Source organism: Rhododendron vialii, chromosome 5a, assembly GCF_030253575.1.
Source record: "Rhododendron vialii isolate Sample 1 chromosome 5a, ASM3025357v1".
NCBI lineage: Eukaryota > Viridiplantae > Streptophyta > Magnoliopsida > Ericales > Ericaceae > Rhododendron > Rhododendron vialii.
In genome coordinates this window covers 27,790,771-27,814,484 of record NC_080561.1, presented here as the reverse complement: position 1 = coordinate 27,814,484, position 23,714 = coordinate 27,790,771, and the positions used below count along the sequence as shown (strand labels likewise).

General features: G+C 38.2%; 1 protein-coding gene across 1 annotated transcript; it reads right to left on the bottom strand.

Moving 5' to 3' along the window:
* Positions 1-6,706: 6,706 nt before the first annotated feature.
* On the bottom strand, positions 6,707-7,669 carry LOC131327764 (uncharacterized). The gene is made up of 2 exons (XM_058360898.1): positions 7,056-7,669; positions 6,707-6,955 (listed from the first exon to the last, which is right to left on the bottom strand). The coding sequence occupies exons 1-2, from the start codon at positions 7,581-7,583 to the stop codon at positions 6,707-6,709; spliced, it is 777 nt and encodes a 258-aa protein (XP_058216881.1). The 5' UTR covers positions 7,584-7,669.
* Between the last annotated feature and the right edge of the window lie 16,045 nt (positions 7,670-23,714).

Sequence of the window (23,714 nt, the reverse complement as noted above, 5' to 3'; positions counted from 1 at the left end):
TATGGAGGGGGTATTAAAGAGTAAGTTGTTTGGATGAGGTATTAGAGAAGGGGGATTAAGTAATACTTTGTTTGGATGGAGGATTAATAGGGGGTATAAGGAATGGTGGATGATGTAAAAAGCTGTCAAAAGACCCTTTTGCCCTTGTGCAGTCCGAAACTTAATTATGTATTATGTTATATATATAATTTACAATATAATTAATATTTCACACTTGAAGCTGTAATATTTAATTTGACTAAGAAATGTACATATTTAATAATATTAGAAAATAAAAAAGTCAGTTATAATTTTATAAAATTCGGTTTTTTTTTTAAATTCTGGTTATGTTTTTGTTTTTTTTTTGTTTTTGGAAAAATACATTGTTTGGTAGTTGGAGTCCAACAATTTTGTTAGGTGAAATCCCATGTGACCAACATATTTTTTTGGTGAAAATGTGCCTAACTAATTAGGTTGGTAAATTTTTTCCTTATAAATTGTTCCAATGTCTCTTCTTCTCATTTCACATCTCATATTGATTGAGGAAAAAAGTTTTTCCTTTCATTGGTCAATCATATTGATGGCACAGCGAATTTGGACCGAGGTGGAGGAAGAAACGTTACTTTCCAAGCTTACGACCCTTGTAGATCAAGGAATGTGGAATGGCAAGCCCGGTGAACCCGCATACTTGGAATATCTTCAAAATCAAATGCAAGCTACTTTTCCTGAAGCAGGTATCGAACCAAATCATATCCTGGGGAAGACGAAGTATTGGAAACGGGATTTTTTCTACGTAACCGAAATACTTCACCGTCCTGGATTTGGGTGGGATTCAAATGAAAACAAAGTTGTGGCCGAATATGGAGTTTGGGAGGAATTAATCCGAGTAAGTAAATATTATATAAAGGCTTGTTCAATAAATTGAAATTTTATAGGAAGTCTTGTTTACTAAATTTTCTTAAATGTTTTTCCTTACTTTATGTAGGATCGGCCACAAGTGAGACTTTATCGGGACAGGCAAATTCCCAAATTCAATCGATTGGGCCATATTTTCAGTCGTCGGGAAAACTAGATGGTCAAAGTTGAAGGCATGTGTTCGAAGAATAAATTTGTAGTTGTCAAATAAATGGACCTGCCTTTTCATGGCTTCCTAATTTGTTTGAAGTATGTGTGTGTGACTGCATTTTTGTTCATCTGTATTGCATCATTTTTGAAGTGAAGTGAATTTTCGAATCAGCGAATATTTCATCATAGCCATACATTACTTTTGAACCGAATAATCGAACCAATATATATCCACGTGATTTATGAAATAAAACGTAGAACTTACGAAATTCTTACAACTTATACAGTCTTGACCAACCTAATTCGTCCGAATTTGTGAAATAGAACTTACAACTTCATTCCGAACCAGAAAACAGATGTGCCAATAAAATACAACATGCGAAACCTAATAAAAAAGTTACAACAAAGTATGTTGTTAGACTAGTTTGATGTTGAACTTCCAAAGCACCCGTGGATGTCGAAGCACCGTCGCTTGATTGAGGTTGAGTTTGAGCCAATTGCATGTCTTGAATGAGCCGGTATCTTTCCTCATGAAATGCTAACAATGCTTCTTCTGCTTCGTCTAATGTGTTGTACTTTTTCTTCAAGTTCCCTGCGTATCCATTAACTTGCAATTCCGCGGCCGCCCAACTTGTATATATTCCCGGTTTACGACCAACGAAAACCACCCAAAACTTATCTTTATCTTCACTTCCCATCGAATATCTAATTGGATACAACAATTACGATATTTAAATGTTAAACAATACTGCAGAAAACAGGCACCAAAACAGCTTGGACACACACACACACACACATGGTCCACAAAACTGCACAACCCACACACCTGCACATCCCCCCAGCCACCCCTAACCCAGAACAGTGCAGACACCATCCCTGTCCAACCATCACAGTGGGCTCAAAAAAGTAGTACGAAACGCACGAGGGTACGCATGGCTGCAACCAAAAGTCGCCCCGCCAAGGCACTACCTTCATTTACATTCTAATTTTTTCATCATTGCCCTATGCAGACACACATGGTTGAACTGCACCTCACAGAGTAACAGCATGGTCAAAACTGGACACCTCAGAATAGAAACATGGTGAAAACTTGACAGAGCAGAGAACATAGTGCATTACTTGAACACAACCTCACACACACACACACGCTACATAGCATGGTCAAATGTCTCTTTCATATCATCCTGGCTTAATATAACAAAAAATAGCCCATAACAGCCTCAAAACAGTCCAAAACTGCAAACAACTCATACAATTCCCCTTCACAATATCCGAGAATAATAGTACTGAACACAGTTAACTGCACACACCACAGGCAACAAATGCCATTTGTCTCAGAAAATTTTCATCATAGACACTAGTAAGTATCTGAAAAAATAGCTGAGCTAACACATAACCAACATGCCACAAATCAGTCAAAAAAACTGCACTATATTATGTAAGGAAACAGCCCATAAAACAGGAAAAAACTGCACGTCATATATCCGAGAATTCGATAACAAAATAGCAGCAGCAGTTAAAAAACCCTCAAAACAGTCCATATGGAGCAGTTTTTTACCAACTGTCCAAAAATTGCACTGTCCAAAAATAGTAAAAGAACTGAACTATAGTATGCCAGGAAAACAGTCAGCAGAAAAGAGCAGAAACCAGCCACCAAAACTGCTTTGTGGCATGTTTCCATGACACACACACACACCCACTGTCCACAAAACTGCACATGAACCATACACCTGCACATCTGTAACCCAGAAAAGTGCACACAGCATCCCTCTCCAAGCATCATATAGTGAGCTCAGGAAAGTAGTACGAAACGCACGAGGGTACGCATGGCTGCAACCAAAAGTTGCCCCGCCAAGGCACTACGTTCATTTACATTGTCATTTTTTCATCATTGCCTTATTAAGAACCACTTAGAATATAGAACAGCAAATTCGACATAGCAGATACAACTTGTTTAAAGTTGGACAGAGCAGAAAACTGGACACACACACACACACTCTATGCACCTGCTACACACACACACTACACCCCCTCCAAAACTGCAAAACCAGAACTTAACAAAACTGCAGAACCATATCAGAACAAAACTTAAAAATCAGAACAGAACATATATAAATGTCAACTGTCGAAACCATTCAACTCCTCAAGTGGACAAATCAGAAATTGTAGTGGGCCCAGAAAATTAGTACGAAACGCACGAGGGTACGCATGGCTGCAACCAAAAGTTGCCCCGCCAAGGCACTTCCTTCACAGGCAAGAAGAACAGCACAGAAAAACTGTAGTTTGGACACAGCGATAACCCAAAAAAATTGCAGTTTGGACACAGCTCGTTTGTGCTAGCCCCCTTCTAATTCCTCATAGCCATGCCAAAACATACTTCGACACACACACAGCAAACAGACTGAACCTCAAACACACACAACACAACTGAACCTGCTGCACAAACTGAACTGAACCTCTCTCACACACAGACCAAAACTGGACCTCACACACACACAAAAACTGCACCTTACACACACACACACACACACACAGAGTTCACCTCTGCAGCTGCTACACAACTGCATAACCAGAATGCTGAAACTGAATAAAACAAAGTATAGAAACTGAGCCTGCTACACACACTATCTGCACCTGCTACACACACATTACACCCCCTCCAAAATTGCACAACCAGAACATAACAAAACTGCAGAACCAGAACAGATTAAAAGTAGAATACCAGAACAGAACACAACTGCATAACCAGAACAAAACACAACTGAAACCATTCAACTCCCCAACTGGACAGAGCAAAAATCATAGCGGGCTCAGGAAATTACTAAGAAACGCACGAGGGTACGCATGGCTGCAACCATGAGTTGCCCCGCCAATGCACTACCTTCATTTACTTTGTCATTTTTTCATCATTGCCCTATTAAGAACCATTTAGAACCATTGGAATTCAGAACTGCAAACTGAACATAGCAGAAACAGCATGTTAAAAACTGAATAGAGCAGAAAACTGGACACACACACACACACACTCTCTCTCTCTGCAGCTGCTACGCACACACACTACACCCCCTCCAAAACTGCAGAACCAGAACATAAGAAACTGTAGAACCAGAACAGATCAAAACTGCAGAATCAGAAGAGAACACAACTGCAGAAACCATTCAGAACACAACTGCTACACAAACACACACACACAATCCCCCTTCACAATACCCCATCCAAACAGGCCCCAAGTATCCAGAAGTGTGAATGGATGCCATTGGCTCAGAAAAATTTCATCATTGCCACCATTAATGCTCATGAATAGAGTGCAAGTACAGTTAAGTGATTGAAACATTAGGCTCAAAAAAATATCATCATAGCCACCAACATAGCCAGCATTTATGTAATCGATGTGGGCTCAAGCAATTAATGGAAAACTATTGGATGTTACTCATGGCTGCAACTAAGGTTACCCCGCCAAGGTAACTACCATTTTTACCATTTTTAATCTATTCATCATCGCCCTATTTGTAGTACACAATCAACGAAACCCTGTCATGCAAAGATATTATCAATTAGAAAACAATCTTAATAATAACAGACCCACATTACCATAATATGACATAACATACATACGACAACAACATTCGAGTACATCACCAGATAGGATACAAATTAGTGCATCATACATTGTTCTTAGTTTACCACCTACGAATTTCTATTCTTCGTAGCCATTACAATTTAACAAATGGCCTAATTTGTACGACGATAACGTGCAGCCACTTCAAAAAAAGTGGGTCAAGTACCAATCTTGCTTATAATGGTACTTAAGCCACTTCAAAAGGGCACTACTATTGCCACTAGATTGGACCATACACCTCACCGGCGAGGATGGCCTCCACCAAAGCTTGCCTCTCTTCGGGCTTCGTGCCATAGAAGTCGTCAACCCTCTCTTCGGATTGAACGATTATGGCACTTAGCTTGAACTTCTCCGCCAACGTGATATCAAGCTTTGACAACTCCTCTTTGACCATCGTGCGTCGTGCGGATAGCTCTTTCTCATAGCCGAAGGAATTGGCCAATTTCTCCACATGCCCATTGGTTGATTTCAAGAAATTGTCCATGCTCGCATATATGGACAACTCCTCTTCACCCATTCTTGTCCTCTTCCTCCCCTTTCGGGCTCCAGCATTGGCCGCCGGCATTGAGCCACGGGGAGTGGACGTGGGGAGTGATGTATGAGGTGTGAATGCTTGAGGAGTTGTGGGAGTTGTGGGAGTTACGGGAGTTGTGGGAGTGTTGGGAAGATGCACGTCGTAGTCAGTGAATAGAGCTTCATAGAAGTCATTGGAGTTGCGTGGCTCCGCATTTTCGTTGGCAACTTCCGGGCGCGCCATTTCGTCATAATCTTCCGCACCCACCCCCGTAGCCCTATCCTTGCCAAATAATCTTTGCCAATCCTCAAAGTACGGGAAAGACTTCCCGTATAAACCTTTGGCCTTATTTGGATAGGCCTACACAAATATTGGCACTTTTAGTAAGGCATTCTCATGCCTTAATATTCAATTAAAGCATTGGAAGTGAAAATTGGGAGTTACCTTTTCGTATGCATCCCAAACGGGTTGCTCCACGTCAATGCGATTGTTGACATCATCCCACCCAAAACCACTTAGGCCTATAACGTCAACTAATCTAGCCCATATGGTTTTCCAATGCTTGACCTTGAAGTCAATGTGGGGGTTTGCCTGAAGGGTGCACCCCGGGAGCACTTTTTGTAACTCCTTTTGCAAGTGGGTGAAGTAACCCGTTCGGAAGCCATTTTCGGACTTCCACCTATCCCCTTCTTCATTCAACATGCACTTCATTAGTGCAGCCTCCTCAACTTTCCTCCAACTCCTACGTGTTTGCTTGGACGGCCTTTCCACGTCCACTACTTCGACTTCATTAGTGGCCATTACTGCACATGCATTTAAATATGTGCAAGTATTGTAAAAGTAGGACCTTAAACAAAAGTTATGAATAGAGCATGAAAATTAATAGTACATTACAAGTTGTTCAACGACAAAAGTTACGAATAAATTACAAATAGTACAATTAAAATGTCAAACACAACGTCAAACACAACAAAATCAAATACAATCAAGGAAGGATGCCCTCCAATTGTCCCCCACCATTGGCTAACCATTGGTTATACATGGTTGCCGCAAGAGCATCCCTCCCTGCGCTCCACTCATTGGAACTCTCTACAACACCAATGTGATCATCAACAGGGACATCGTTGATATGTGCTTGTTCCCACGCTGTGTACTTGTGTTCAATTGGATCAATAGGCATTTCTCTCTTAATTAGATTATGAAGAAGACAACATGCCGACACGATACGACATTGAGTCCTTATCGGGTAATAAGAGGGAGATCTCAAAATTGCAAACCGCATCTTGAGAACCCCAAAGCTTCTCTCAATGACATTCCTAGCGGCGGAGTGTTTCATGTTGAAGTACTCCTCTTTGCTTATTGGCATATGACCTTGCCTCCAAATGTTAATGTGATATTGTTGGCCATGGTATGGGGCTAAAAAACCATTCCCATTGGTGTAGCCAGCATCAACAAGGTAATAATGTCATGTATCCAATGGAAGACAACACATTGATGGGTGGATAATTGTAATGCACTGAAAGGAAACATTACTTTAGGATATGGAACATACCATGGGAGACTCTGAGACCGTGGGGTCTTTCCATGGCGTTCCCAAGGATTCTAGAGTCAGTGGCCGATCCTTCCCAACCAGACAATACATAGACAAATTTTAAGTCCCGAGTACAAACACCTAAGACATTTATAGCAATTTCACCCTTCCTTGACCTATATCGTGCCCTGTCAATGGCCCGGGGATTTACTGGGACGTACGTCCCATCCAATGCCCCAAGACAATTCTGACAAATGTGGACAAGATTATTAAAACGTAAGTGAATATGGCCAACTAGAGGAAAGCTTTAGAATGTAAGAAATAGGAACAATTGAACACGAATATACCTGAAACCAATTCCACCTAGTGTCATGGTAGTTAGCAGGTACAGGCTCGGGCGTCACTAGGAGCATTCGGTGAAGGCGCAAGACAGCTTGGAGTACAGCATTGAAATGCCTACTTATTGTCTCAGTAGATCTATAGAAATCAAATTTTGTACGCCTCTGCTTCGTATGGTGAGAGAGGATGAACAAAAATATTGCTACCCTCTCCTCAAGACATACGTTTCGTGAGTCCCGTAACCCAACACCTCGGACTAAACAACAAAGTCTTAAAAAAGTATGCCTATTCACCCTCAATTGCTCGTGGCAGTCCACGTCATTACCCCGTACAAGCCTATTGATATTGTTTATGTGCGACTGGTAAAAGTCCGGATTCGGTGACAATTCCGGACGAGGCTCCGGACGGCGAAATGTGGACGTGATGAACAAGTAGAGACGAAAAACACCAATCACAGCGTTAATAATGGCATGTAATGCCATGAACCCCTCTTGCTCTTCTCTTCTCCTTTTTTGTTTTCTGTTTAATCTTGGCATCCTAAAAACCACTTACAAGGTTTAGAGGTTTTTTATGAAAACCTAATCTTCGGATCCTAAATAATAATGATCAACCCAAGTAAAGTGCAAGATACTAAATAGTGGCTCATAAATAAGGGTCACAACATAAACAATGGAGATGTTTCTGACTGATGTGAAGTTATGTTTGAGGCATCAATAGGTGACACTATTTCGAAATCATAGATTTAACTAAATAGTAAATACTCATACCACGAAAGTGTACAACATATCACATGAAAGCAGCCAAGCATCAGTAGATAATCAAAATGGTGGTAGCATTAGGCTTCCACTAATACAAAAGCAGATAATGCCTATCGAACTTTTATAGATTACTTGTACCACTTGCTTGATAAGTAGCAAAATATTTATTCATGAATGAAGCTACATAACTTGTATCATTTCTTGGATAAGTACCACAATATATATATTGATGAATGAAAGCTAGTATTCACCTAACCTAATAATTATTGTAAAGGAAGTCTCCTGGTAACTTAAAAGATTATAAAGAAACCAAGGTATACGGAAAATTTATTTATTTGAATGTAGTAAGCTATGAAAACCTATAAACCTTTCATTTCAATTTAAGCATATATAAAAGGGTTCACTAGGGCTTACCCAATCTGAAAGCCTAAGTTATCAGGAACACTTTAAGCAAAAATTTAAGCTTGGAGTCAGTTCTTGACAAAGGAAAATGGGTTTTGATTTCTTGTAGGGTTACCTTAATTTGGTTTTTGAATTACTCCTACGAAGTGGGATATTCTTAAAAGTTCAGGAAAAATGGTGATCCAGCCCATAAACTGTTTCAGGGGTTGTAAATACTCGGCTAACTAATCTTATCAATCAAATATAGCCTACCTGTACGAGTACTAGCAAATAAGAGGTACAAAAACACTTGCCCTTGGCAAATGCCATCATGGTCCAAACACCAAATAGAATAGCAAAAACACTTGCCCTTGGCAAATGCCATCATGGGCTCAATATGACAAACACAACTTTAAACACTGGAGAACAAGAAAGAAAAATGAAAAAACGTGACTTTGTGAAGACAAATATATCAAGGTCCAAGTCTCAACCCAATACCCAGTGTACAGTGGACACTATCCTCAACTCGTCGTGGTGTTTATGTATTTATACGGCAAATTGAGATTCTATATAGAATAATTAGAAAATCGACTTGGTAGAATTCTGATGGTTAAGATTTTCATTTCTAACAAACCAATAAAGCTAGGTTACTTAAAAAAATGCACGCGAAAAGGAGGCAACCTATACAAGTCAATACAAACAAAACCCGAAAACAAAAAACTATTGAAAGACTATGTTTCCATTGGCTGTAACTATAAGCCTGTAACGTGAATTTGATACCACAGGCTAAATAGGCCTGTGCGAGAGGGGGCAAACTTACCACTGGTACATATACCATGACCTGTCAGTTACCCGAAAATAATTTGTACTAGAGGAAAGGCTGTATTAATTTATCCTTTGCTTTGTCTTCATAGAAAATGATCACAAGCAATGCTACAAGTGGAAACAAGAAAATTCTTGACAAACTGGGCCCCATTCGCACAAAATTGTCATTTGATTTTGCATGCAGCTCAGTGCCCAAATGCACACAAACAACTAACTGGCCAATTTGAAAATGGGAAATACCAGCACATGAGAGACTGTTTGTATACAGTCTTGCGTGATAAAAAGGAGGCAATGTAGTTTTTTTTTCTGTGTAAAAGTAACCAAAAAAACAAGATCTCAGGTTTGGGTTTCATAATCTTCAACCTACAAAATCTGAAACAAATCCAAAACTCATGCATCCAACCAGTCGAAACCCTACCGCCCAAAATCAAACCTAACCTTCAACCTACAAAACCTGAACAAAATCCAAAACCCATGCATCCCATTATACCAGTAGAAACCCAAATGCATAAAATCGAACATAAACCTGACTGAATCGAAATACCAACAAAGAGACTGCGAGAAGAGTAGGAACAGAAAAACTACAAACAAATTAAACCCATACCTCACTATGCGGCGAAGAATCGAACTCAGATCGAAAAGCACCCAAATCGCCACAAACCCTCGTCTCTTCGAAGAACAAGTGCGGCGAAGAATTGTGACAGGAAAATGGGTACCTCGGGGTGGGAAAGGGGGATTAGGAGGGGTAGATTCGTCCGAAAAAGAGGGAGATTTGGGGGGATTACGCAGCGACTGGTCGAAGGGAGCCCATCGCCAACACCCCCTCAGGCGGTATTAGGTGGTGCAGTGGAACGCCGGCTGAAGGGAATACCCCCTTCCCTTTTGATTCCCAAACGGGGTATTACGGTAGGGGCCAGGTGTTAAAAGGGGGTATACCACAACACCCATTTGCAATACCCCATCCAAACAAGGCCATAGTTCACTACTCGATGACCGCTTTATCTATTTTTTCAAAATCAGAATCGTCTATTTTTTGCGTAAGAGAGATTAGATCATTCCTGCCAAAAATGAAGTAAATTGCTTATCGTTACAAACTTTATTGGACATAAGTTATCATTCTTATGTTGAATTTTTGTACCAATCAAAGAGTTTCATAAATTGGAATAAACTGGATGGAGCCTAAAATTTTCAAAAATAACTAAATCAACAATAACAACCAGATCAACGACCTTGATTACAACCAGATCAACGACCTTGATTATTAAAATAAATAATTTACTGAGGTCCGTTACATTTTACTGTTGACCATAATCACAAAACATGTTTAAACATTTTAAAAAATTTCCCTATTTTTTCTACTTAACCACGGTTAAACATTTTCAAATAAAAAAAGAAATGAAAAAAAGACAGGTGGGGTATTGTCATGGTTCTAGAGATTATTGTTATACCTTTTAGAGGTTCTTATTATGCTCTTATGTGGTAGTGTTATACTTCTTTTGCTTTTGCTTTTAGTTATGCATTTTCTGGTTTGGTTATGGCCATCATTGGTTTTTTGTTATTCTTTAAAATGGTTTCCGTTATGCCCATATTGTTATGACTTAACAGTTATGCCATTTAATGGTTTAGTTATGCCTACTTTGGGTTAATGTTATACCCGCTCAAGAAATGTTATACATATGTTACGCCATAAAATTTACGTGTTATGCCTTTTTGGATTTCTTGTTATGCCATTTAGTGGTTTTGTTATACCTAATTTGTTGACCTGTTGGGATTACAAGTTTGACCGGTCAATTTTGGTCAAAATTGCATGCGTGGCTAAATCTCAACCGTTGAATTGGAGTTGCGGTGTCTCCAAAAGGGAAGGAGACACCGAAGTGTTTCCCAGCATTAAATTTAGGGAGAGGCACCTTGTTTGCCATGAATAACTATTGTGACGTACAAGACCAACAAACAAGGACTTAAAAGACATGAGCAACGTCCATCGTTTAACTTCAAAATGCTACCACATGAAGGCACGACTACTCAGGGACAGCAGCCTCCCAAGTCCATTGAAAATGCTAACTAACATTTGCGATCATTTAAACTGCACCTGAGTCCAAACCTAGACGGCAGAAAAGCCCTTATGTTTTTCGTCGATCTGTCGAAATTGGACAAACGAATTAGAGGAATGTTCACTTTTTGAAACGTTTTGTAAAAATAGTCCATCGCGCATTACCAAAATGAGTGATGTCAATCGCACATTCACAAAATGTGTTTTACAGAGCTTGCGTGGCAACAAAATCCACGCAAGCGAGTAATGCATATTGAAAATGCGTTTTAAAAAAAAATGGTACGACGCATCTTAAAAGATGCGCTATAGGTTTGGGAGGATTTCCCCTGTATGCAATCAACTATCTTCGGCCGTCGGCATCTCTTTCTTCTTCTCTTCCAGATTTGGGTGAAATCTTCACGGTAAATGGAAGAAATTGCTGAAATCCATTGCCGCCTCTAAATCTCGGTTAAAAAGATCAAAAGGTGTACGAGTTCTGCTTCGGTTACAAATATCAAAAGGAGTACTAGTTCTGCTTTTTTAAGTATTTCAGTTCAAGGACGGATCCAGAAATATAATTTAGTGGGGACACTTTGTTAATCATAATAACAAAAGTTCAACTAGTAAAATCGTATAAAATTAAAGCATGCAGTACTAACTACAAAAGTTTATAATGTATACTTTAAGTTAAATTAGGTAAAAATGAGCATAAAATCTCAAGCAAATTTTTTAAAGTGTTTTATATGAACATCGATAAGTTTTGGAATGATCGAATTAGTTTTGTTAATGACTTTATTGTTAAATTCAGAGTTTGGGGTGGTGTAGGTGGGAAACCCACTTTTCTCTCTCTATGGTTTCTCTCACTAAACCTCCATGAACGTGGATGGAAGATGGAGATGAACGTAGTTAAATGGGAAGAAATGAACATGGGAGACGGAGATGATGGAGATTAACGAGTTGTACAGATGAAATGTAGAGGATAAAAATGTTAGCGGTGGTTAAAGGGGCAGGCTAAAGGTGTTTTTTTCCCACCAATGACCGGTTCTACGGGTACCAAGTTTTTTTTGTTATGCCTTAGTTATATATTTAATGGTTTTAGTTATGCTTCAACTGGTTTTGTCATGCCATTTTTTACGGTATTTCCAAAACGGAAGGAGACACCGAAGTGCTTCCGTTTAATGCAAATCACTTGCGAGCTCAAAATCTGTTTAAGCAAAAAAGGCAATAGATCCTTGGGAATGACTTTGGTGTCCTCGGTCATTTTGGAGACACCGTAATTTTTGGCATAATAAAATCATTATAAGTATAACCAAAACCCATTAGAAGCATAACAGAACCATGACAAGGCATAACATGTTTGTTATGCATTGGTTGGGTTCGGTTATGCCTTAGGTGGGTTTGGTTATTCCTTGTTGATTTTTTGGATATTCCTTGATTATGCCTTATTTGGGTTCTGTTATGCTTGTAATGAATTTTAGTTATGCTCATAATGATGAAGTTATGCTAAAAATTATAGTGTTCTCAAAATGACCGGAAACACTATAGCATCATCATAGATCCCTACATATCAGAGAAATGACTCATGAGCTACCTTTGGCTACACTTTTCGCCTTTTACTTATATTTTATGTGCGTCCTTAGTTTTTTTTTTTTTTTTAGCTTTTTCTTATTTTGTTCTTCAATTTTTTTTTGTATTTGTTAGTTTTGCGTCTAATTTTTATGGATTATTGATTCGTCTTAACGAGAGGAAATGGAAAGTAAAATTTAACCAAAATATTTTTAAAATATCCAAAAAAAGAAGTCCAAAAATTTGGACTTTTTGAGCCTTTTCTATGATATTTCCAAAAAAATTGAGTAAAAGTCATAATTTTTTTACTTTTTCGATTCATCTCGTCGAGACGAATTAATAAATTACAAAAGTTTGACGCAAAATAAAAAATGCAAAATTATTTTGAGTAACATCAAAACCAAAAAAGCTAAAATTAAAGAACAACACTTGAGTGTTCTTCAATTTTTCCTTAGGTAAATGTTGAGGGGGAGTTTCCCAAAAGTAGCTCATGAGTGTGAATTGAAACAATTTCAGAGAACTCACGCATAATTAGATATGGGTTAAGGCATTTTTCCTTTTGGTGCCAGTTTTTTGACTTCTCGTTCATCCCAAACGTCTGGGGTTCTAGATCTGATTTCCTTGGAATTAGCGTATCAGCAACAAAGACGGCGTCTGCAACGATTTCTGTTTCAGTCTTTGGCAGGATGAGTTCGAGTTGGTGCGGCGGGTCATCCAGGAGGGCTTGCTCTGTGTTCATATATGGCCTCTCAACTTCGGCCTCTTTACGAGTGTATTCGACGGGTCCGGCTCTGGCGTCGTGGTTCCATGTGGTCTTTTTTGGTTTGTTGTATTTTATTTTCTTTGTTAGTTTCTGTATTTTGGGATCGGTAGTGTCCCCTCTTATTGTACTATGTTTTGCTTATATATAAATCGAGTTTACTTTCTGGTAAAAAAAAATGCGGCGGTCTTTAGGGACGGATTCAGAAATATCTTCTAGTGGGGGCACCTGTTAATTATAATGGCGAAAGTTCATTTTTCTAATCAACTATTATGAGATCGTACAAAATTAAAGCATGCATTATTAATTACATAAGTTTATAACACGTACTTTAAGTTAAATTAGGTAAAAATGAGTACAAAATCTTAGACAAAATATTTAAAGTACGTTTTAAATGAACATCAATAAATTTTAAAATGATCGAGCTAGATTTGTTAATGCCTTTATTTTAAAATATTTCTCCCAGACGGTTTAAAATAAAGAGAATCAAGAAAAAATAGCTCCAAATCTATAATACAACTCGTAAAGTAACAAAGTATAAATGCACCATATGATGAAATTCAGGTATAAAACTAATTTTATATGTGTATTTTCGGGATAAATACAAGTGTTTATGTTTATATATTAGCACACTTTCATAATTATGTCAATTTATACATAAATATATTTTTAAAATATTTTAATTTCGAGTGGGGGCACGTGCCCCCATGTGAATCCGTCTCTGGCAGTCTTGCATTTTGGACACATCGGTTAGATGTGAGAATGTTGAGTAATATACAGGTCAAAGCCTATACTTGTTCGGTTGAGATTTTGAATTTTGAATTCTCTCTGTGCGCATGATTTTTAATAAATTCTCTCAATTATTACTCTCATTTCTCTTTCTCTCTATCTCTCTCCACTCAAAATCCAAACACCAAAACGAACAAGCCATTAAGTTCATCGTTATATCTGAAAAGGCTAAAGAAGATATATTCGTTCAATTTTGAGAAAAAAGCAATAGACCCTTGACTCAAACAATCTCGAAGGAAACAATTAGCTGAATAAATTCTTTGATTAGAATTTATCAAAAATTGCACTCTTTTATTCAAAGTAATAAAATAATTTCCTTTTGCAGAAAATTACATGTGAGTCTAGAAAACCAACACTTAATTTCTATTAAAGATGAACTCAATTTTTATTTACCTCTAAGGACAACCTCATATGAAGATTACCCTTTTACTTTTAACTAAATATAATTTCACACTTTATTATCTTTTCAAAATTTTCATCACCCCCTCTCACCTCCACCCCACAACCACTTCTGACCGGCGACCACTCCGGCCAGTGATTTTTTCCGCTGAAATTTCACTACTTCAAAAAATTAGTGAAATTCACTACTTCTCAAATTTCACTAATTTCAGCGACCACTCCGGCTGGTGATTTTTTCTGGTGAAATTTCACTACTTCAAAAACTTAGTGAAATTGACTACTTCTCAAATTTTACTAAAAAAATTAGCGAAATTCACTGGTTTTCAAATTTCACAAATTTTTTCTGGATTTCAAATTTCACTAAATTTCTCCGGGTGTAGATTTTAACTAGTGAATTTCACTAGATTTCAAAAACCTAGCAAAATTCACAACCATCGAGCTCAACAATCAGAGAATTCAAGGAAACAGAATCTAGAAAAAAAAAAAGATTTGAAATATGACGCAGCTGGCGACCTCGATCTTCCGTTGACCGGCGAGGCTTGCTCCTCGTACCTCACGCCTCCGAACTGGTCCCACGACCTGTTAGCGTTCTCCTCGCAGAGGTGGTCCCCTCACAACCTCATCAACTCGTCAATTGTGGAGACGTCAAGTCGGTCGCGTAGGTCTCCGTGCTCTGCTTCTTCTACATCTGTGGCTGCACCGTCTGACGATTGACTATCCTTGCCAGAATATGACGTGGATAGACAAACGGCGGCGGAGGAATCCGGTGGGTTTTTTCAGATTTGGTTCGAGCACATGAGGAGTTGCTTCGACAACAAGAAAAACGTAGGATGGAGTGGACGGGTCTATTGTGCGCGGGTAATCTCGAAAAAATTCAATCTCAATCCTTATTGTTACATTTTTCTTTTGGGGGTGGAGTGTGCGGGAAGAGGGGCTCCAAATTTGGATCGGCCAATAAAAAGCCATTTCTTTTGTTGCTCCAACGTTTTGTCTTTATTTTTATACTAGACCCCGTCAAATGTGTAAACAGTCCCATCACGCCCAATCTTCAATAGAGAATGATTTTGGGGCCCATTCCTGTAAAAATGGGGAATGGGTTTCCCCGCCCCATATTAAAGCCCGATGTTGCTATTTATAATTACTCATTTCATTCTATTTTCATTGTTCATTATTTTGTTTTTTTTTTAATGTCTTTTGCCAATCTTTTTTAGCGTGGATCTTGAAAAATATGCAATTTGGATCTTATTTGATAGATCTCGATTAATTCTATAATACAAAGTTTTCAAAATTATGAAAAATATTATAGATTGAAAGATATAAGTAATTAAAAAATGATACACAATTCAAAAATGAACAATGAAAATGGGACGAAAGGAGTACTATTGATTAGAGAATCTCCAACCTTTGTTTTGAATTTGGAGATGTCAAATTTTTTTAGGATTAATAATATTGCAATTTGACTAATCAATGACGGACCCATGATTTGATCGCACTGGGGTCAAGCCGTCAAGCATATACAACGCATATAATTTTGCACTTGTACACAATGACCCGAAAAATAACAAAAACAAAAACAAAATCCACAAAAACATGCACTACATAAAAAATAATCAATTAGCCCAAAATTAATCTAAGAGAGTCAAAGACCCACAAAATATCTCTATCTCTATCATAAAACAGAAGGCTATGGGGACAAATTGTTAGAACAGCTCAGATGGCTAAGATCACTTCAATCCTACTCTTAACAAAGTGTTCATACTTTCTTAGTTTATTACACAAACGACATCAGTCTCTTCTTACTCCACTGTACAAACCTATTTCAAATTTCAAACCTCGGTTATCTAAAAGAGAGGCGAGAGGCGAGAGGCGAACCCCCCAAACCCTAGCAGCCATCTGCCACCGTCCATCACTGCCCGCTCTCATCTCCTTCCCGCCTCTTCTCCCTTTCCCCTTTCCCCTTTCCCAGTGCTGCCCATCTCTCTCCGGCGTTGCTCATCCATTGCCTGTTTACCCACCACCTGCAGCTGGCGCCATCGTTTTCAGTGGGGTCTGTTTTTCTGTTGTCCATCCCTGTCGCCGCTGTCCTCATCGCGGCCCACTCACGCTCACCCCTATATCTACCTCCACCCCTATAAAAAACGAGGTAAACCCATTTGCAGAAAGAGTCATTTGATTTTAGGGATTTTGATTTGGTGATTTTTGGAGATGTTTATTGGCATCAAGAATGACATTTTCCTTGAAAAGTTGAATGGTTTATCGGCTTTCTTAATGGTCTTTCAGATGTGTTGATTAATTGGCTGATTTAGGTTTATTTATTTTTATTTTTATGTGATCCATAGTGAGAGGATGTTTTTTTGTGGTTGTTTTATAAGTTCTTTGATGGAATCTGAAATTGTGCACTCAGAAGTCTGTTGCTTATTGGGGTACCCTTTTTGTGTGTTCTTTGGTGGAATTTGAATATGCATGTGGTGTGTTTGTTGAAATGCATGTGTAGGAATTTGAATATGTCTGTGGGGATACCCTTTTTGTTAATTCTTTTGGAAAATAATTTTGTATCTCTAATAATTGGCTACTCCTGTTTCATGGCTTGACGTCATCAATCTTGTTTCATGACTTGAAGTTATCAATGTAAGTGTTTCTCATTTTTTCAATTTTACTTGATCAGCCACATCTTCTTTTGTCGTTAACTACTACCTAAATGTAAGCATGAAATTGGCATTGTTTTCTTCCCTTTGGCAAAAACGTTTAGCTCTATTAGAGGGATCTTTAAGCAACATCTTATCCTGAAGTATGGTCTTCTGAGGCTTTTTATTTGTCCTCTTTTAAGTACCGTTGAATGGCGAAGTGTTGATGTACTCATTTTTTGGTTGATGTTAAATGCTAACACTTTGCTTTGAGTAATACTCCGTAATTGTGCCGCACACGCATATGGTACTACTTTGGTACCAAGGCTTTCGGGAGCTTTTGTTTCTTGATAGGGAAGGCATGCTCCTTTCATTGTGGCTTGCATGAATTCAAGCTATGTCAGCCTTATGAGGGATTTGATTTGTAGTGGGAGGCTTGGAGGTATGAAGAAATGGTTGCCTTTCATTGGAATAGCAATTTTTAAGCATCAACGACTTTTAGTTGAGACACATATCCAGTTTCTTACATAATTTGTACTACTTTCAGCTATGACGGCAATGGGTCTATTGCTATTTTTCCATTTTAAGGTTTAATGTGTCGATTTTTTCCCTCTGGCAGAGTCTATAGTGTTTTAGTTTATTTACTTTGCAGGTGTTGCATAAGAGCTTTGAAAGAGCTGTTTCATGGTGATTCTTCTCCTCTCTTAGTAAATTCTAAGACTAAATTTGATATTTGTTTGATTTTGTTGATTACTCAACTTCTGTGCGTACCCTATCTGTTCTTCATTCATGAGTTGTAAAAACATACCATTTAGGTTCTTCGTGCATTTGGCTTGAGCGTGGTCCATGTTTGTACTAATTCTTGCAATACCCATTACCTTAAAAAGATTTGATGACAATGGTTTAAACATTTGTTACGTACTTTCTGTTTAATAAAGGCTTTTTGACTTGAGATGCTTTATGGTTTGTCTAAATGTAAAATTTGGAGTGTATTGATAGCTCACTGTCTGTTTGATGAAATGTCTCAATGGACTCCTTAAGTACAGATTGATGTTCTTACCCAAAAAATTATTTACCTGAAAATATTATTGGATTGGGCAAGTCCTTTCATAAATCCCTCTTTCCCTTCGGTCCATTGGACTTCTTAAGTAGTGGTTTTGGAGTTTAAATCTCTTATTGTTGGTTAATGTAGGGTAACTAGATGTCAATTTGCTAAAAAGCAAGCATACAACTCCCCCCCTCCCCCTTTACACAAGGGAACTTCAGTCCTTTTCTATTTCATACTTTTTCATAATAGGATTTTTTCCTCATTCATTTATCTTTGTAGGTGTTGTTAGGCAATTGTACACGTTCCAAACTCTACTCTTTGGACGCAGTACATATATGGTGATACAACACTTTTGTAGAACACATGGAGTTGCCTCAATGTGTAGTCTCCTCCATTCAGATCTTGGTACACGAACCAACCCATGGAAAGGTAAAATTGGAGTTGTTTTTCTTGTGGGTTACGTAGATTTCACTGTTATTCTTATGACATTTGCAATTCAGATACTTACCTAGAGAAATCGTGACTGCGTTTTGTATAGTTTTTGGCCAGTGATCTTGAAAGTTCTTTTACTTTGTTCTATTTCTTTCTATTTTGTGATCTTTGTTGCAGTGCCCAAAGCTCAATCGAGACATTCCTCAGTTTCTAATTTTCAGTTTCCTCATTGAAGCAGGTCTTTTAGATTTGGATTTTCAATATACTCAAAGTTTTGCTCTGAATATTGAGTCCTGAATCGAATACTCTTAAGTATGCATGTGCATTGTTTAAATATGTTAGATTGCTGATATCACTGGGTTATAGAATAGTATTAGATAATGTTAGAGTTGCATGGCCACTGATTTGAGGATCACAAGTGCATCAATGAAGGTGTCTATTTACAGTTGGGTATTACTGATTGCTAGGGCTGTTACGAACCCGACCGGACCGAAAAAGATCGAAAAAACCGACCGATCGGGGAGTTTTTTTTCGGTTCGGGGTGGACCGAACCGAACCTAGGTCGGTTCGGTCTCGGTTTTCTGAAAATCTATACCGACCGAACCGAACCGAACCGAATGCAGACCGAACCGACCGAGGACCGAACCGACCGAACTATATATTTTATATATTTATATAAATTGTTTTAATTTTCTGGCTCTTATTGTTTTAAATTGTTAACTTCCAACAAAATTTTGAACGGTTAACTTTTGACTCTTACTTTTTTTTTTGGAATTTCATTGCTTGATTTATTTACTTTGTTACTCTCATTGGTCAGATCAAGTATAGTTTTTAGGACTTGACTTGAAAGAGGGGGCCTAGGGGTGATATTACTTACCAATCCAATTTCTTCTGCCTGGATTGGGAATGCTGTTCCACACATTGGCTCAATTCTACACCTTAAATAACCGTGGCTTTTTCTTTTCCTTTTGAATAAAGCGGAGTTGGGCGAAGATGGGGACGTTTTTGCAAAATTTTCCAATCGATTGCTCTCTCTGTTCTAAATTACTTTAACTCCTCCAAGTTATATATAGTAGTGTAGAAGATATTTCCAATCGATTGAAAAAAAAAAGAAGGTGGAAGAGTACTTGTGAAAGTTGTAATTGTTTGAGCATACTTGTTGTATGTTAATTTTTTTTTCAATTGGTGTTTGAAAAAAAAGAAAGAAGGTACAAACCGTACAATGGCCCAAATATAGGTGAAAAAATGGCCCAAACATGGGCGATTGACTTAAGGTTGAAAATTGCCCAAATATGGGTGAGAAACATGTGAAAATGACCCAAATATGGGTGAAAAAATGGCCCAAACATAGCCCGTAGTCTATTGTTAGTTTTTAGAATGGCCCAACTAAGGCCCATTTCGGGCGGACCGAACGCCCCGACTGAACCGAACCCACCCCGAACCAAACCGAACCGAACCGAAATTAATACCGGTCGGGATCGGTCTCCGGACTATGTACCCCGAACCCGATCGGGGTGCGGCAAATCCACCCCGAACTGAACCGACCGAATAACACCCCTACTGATTGCCGTGGCGTGTCGATGAGGTATTTCACTTGCAGGGCGTTCGAATGCAGAGGAAGTATGGTTTTAGTTCGGGTGGAGTTCTCTGCATTTATATATTTAAAGTTATTGGGAAAAAAAGAGCTCCTTTTAATATGTATAGCTCTCAAGCAATGCTATGATGAGTTAATTGTTCTCTTAGATGTGATTCAAATCTCACGTTTGCGACAATCAATTGATTGTGGAGTGATAATATTTGATTAGTGCTAAATTAATTTTTTTGGGTTTTATAGATGATTTCATTTTGTTCATAGATTATTTTTCAGGTACAATTATGTGGTTGGATGCCTATTAATTAGAAATTCCTTCAACTCCGTCTTTAATGGGATTTGGCAACCGTAATGTTGTTAAAATCCTTCTTACACTCACTGAGATTGGAGTTGAATTTGTGTTCTTTGGTTGTATTTGGTGGTTTTGTACTTTGTTAATACCATCTCCCTGGAAATTGAAAAATACGGTTTTGTACTTTGTTAATACCATCTCCCTGGAAATTGAAAAATACGATTTTGATAACAGACTTTTTTGTACCAGGTTAATTTTCAGCAATTTGAGCCACTATCAAAATTCAAAGGGTAATTTCAATTCCAATGGGATGAGTAGCATCGTAGGCACGGACAAACACTAGTTCACTATATAAAAAAATGATTTCCTTTCCTAAAAAAAAATGCTTCCCTTTCCCTAGGGCCTCGCCCATGTTTCATAACCACAGCGAGTTCCAAAAAACAGCCACAAACACTGATTTCCATCCCCACATCCGTTATCCTTGTAGAGAGAAAAAGTATTTAGAGAGATTGAGTATTTATGGTTGAAATCCACTTTGTACAAAAGAAAAATGGGATCTAAGACTAAGCTACTCGCCTGTAAACTGTAAACGGATCTGATGACTCTGATCCCAGTACAATTCCAGCTCATCGGCGGTGGTGATCGAGATTCGAGGGTTTCCTAGATTTTTCCTTTCAAGGGTGTGTTCTCCTCCATTCTGCAATTTTTTCTAGGAGAGAGAGAGGAAAAAGTGACTAGAAAGGGAAAAGTAGAGGTGGCAATCTCAACTCATAGTTTTTAACCTGCCCATATCCGCCTACTTTTAACCCAAACTAATCCGTTCATATTGTATAATGGGTTGATATGGGTTCAACCCATATTTACATGGGTTGAGTTTTGTTCATCCTCCACTAAAGAGGGTGAACATTACCCTCATTTCTATTGGTTGAATAGTATGGATCCCATCACAAAATGATGTTAAACTTACCAAAAAGTATATTGTATGGTAAGTAACATTACTTTGTGGTGGGATCCACACAATTCCAACCAATAAAAAAGAGGGTTGCACTCGTTTAGGTGGATTAGAAATGGGTTCAATATGGATTGGAGTTAAAAGATGCAACCCAAGTGCTTCACGTGTACTCCAATTACCAAACCACGGTTTCTCAGCTTCTCCCAATTATGTCGGCATTCGCTGTTTTCTGGAATTTATAGACTCATGGCTGTTGAGTACCAAACTCTCTCTCTCTCTCTCTCTCTCTCTCTCTCTCCAAGACCCAAGAAAGAAGGTAAAGTATACAGTCCACACAATTGAATCTGAAATTTCTCCCAATTGACATACGTAAACTTATACATAAGATTACGGGCTTATCTATGCGATCGAGCTAGCTGAGCTACAGTTATCACAAGCTCGGTTTCTTTCGAGTTCGACTCTTTTACTAAATAAATCGAACACGAACATAAATATGATACGACACATACTGTAAATAAATGAATCGAACTACATTCAAATCTGAAAACCCCAAACTAGACGTGTTCGGTTCAGCCCATTAGTAAACGTACGATCAATAAGGGTAAAAAGTTTATTTGGCTGAAAACCCCAAACTAGACATTTTTTTTCTGATTCCTCTCGTAAAGACAATCAATAAAGGTAAAAAGTTTATCGCAAAACGAATCAACGCGAAAAAAAAATTGAATTAGGACAAAACGGAAAAGGGGAAAAAATGGAAATGGGTTGGGGGAAAAAGGGAAGGGAAAGAAGAAGGGGGGGGTGGAAAGGAAGTAAAACGGGGCAGAGCGGGTGGGTTTGAGTTTAACCTAACCCATATTTGACCCGACATATTTCAATCCGTTTACTATTTGACCTATATTCAACCCGCGACCCATTTCAACCCGTCCAAACCCACCCAGACTCGCTCATTTGCCACCTCTAGGGAAAAGTGTACAAAGGGCAACACTTGTAATTTGGTTGGGGTATAAAGGCAAAATGTTTGGAGGAAATATCCTATGGAGCAAATTTACAGAAATACCCCCAAAACTATATTAATCCCCATAGAAATTTTGCATTGAGTGAGGTCAATGGACCCCCTTGCCTATGTGTGAGTCCGCCCCTACCCATAATATCTTTCCTCAGAGAATCATGGTATCAAATTTACTCTCATGAGATATATATATATATCCGAATTTAGTCATAGATCTCGAATTTTGGCTAAAATACAGACCATGATCTCAGTCGTTGGATTGTGCTTTTAATGGTCCGGATCCGCGAAGGATTTTTGAATGGTAAGAAATATGGAGTATATATAAAAAACTAGAAAGCCATTCTCCAAAAAATCATTTTTGCATTAGGTATCTACTTTATGTCAATTTTGAAGCAAATTAATTGATGTCAAATCTATGTATTGGATTTGGCTTTGTATTTGGAGGTAAAATTAGTGAGGTATACGGCGATGTAATTGGCAGACTGCTTCCTTTAGTACCGGTGGGTGAATATTAATACGTATCACTAAATAAGTATACAAGGTTTTCACAAATAAAGAGGATAAAAATATAAGTTACGGAGTATCAAAATGACAGGGATGAAAAATTACATAAAGTTCTCAATTAGGATGATTATTTAATTAATCCAAAAAAATTTCAAGCTTAGTGTATTTATGTAGTAGAAGTGTCGACTTGGCCGTGTCGTGCTGCCCAAACCCATTTAGTTCTGTTGCAAACGTGTTTTGTGCCGTGCCTAGCTTAACCCATATATTAGTTGTGTCATTGCATGCCGGACCATTTTAGAATATGCTCGGCCCAGTCTGGTCCACGAGCATGCCTAACTCCGTGCCCTGTGTGAGAGGTTGAGAGCCTATACTGGGAACAATAGTCCCATATCGACTAAAAATGACATTTTCAGTCACGTGATTGTGCTAAGGGTTAGCAAGTCAGCTAATGCTGTCTTTATACCGTGCCCATCTGTGACCCCAATTGAATTTTTTTTATTGACCATTGTAAAGATGAAAAAAAATATTCCTTTTTAAAAATGCCCTGATTCTTTTTTGTATCGTTGACGAAAAACAGTATGAAATAGTTATTAAAATAATACAATAAAATTATAAAAATATGAAATATTTTACTAAAAATTACAATTTCGTAATACAATTAATGTAAATAGGTAAGAGTTGCATCAATATAGTATAATCTGTTAGCCC

Coding starts and splice junctions, on each gene's coding strand:
- LOC131327764 (XM_058360898.1), bottom strand. CDS start 7,583: ATGCCAAGATTAAACAGAAAACAAAAAAGGAGAAGAGAAGAGCAAGAG. Junction 6,956..7,055: donor CTAGGTGGAATTGGTTTCAG/GTATATTCGTGT, acceptor CACATTTGTCAG/AATTGTCTTGGGGCATTGGA.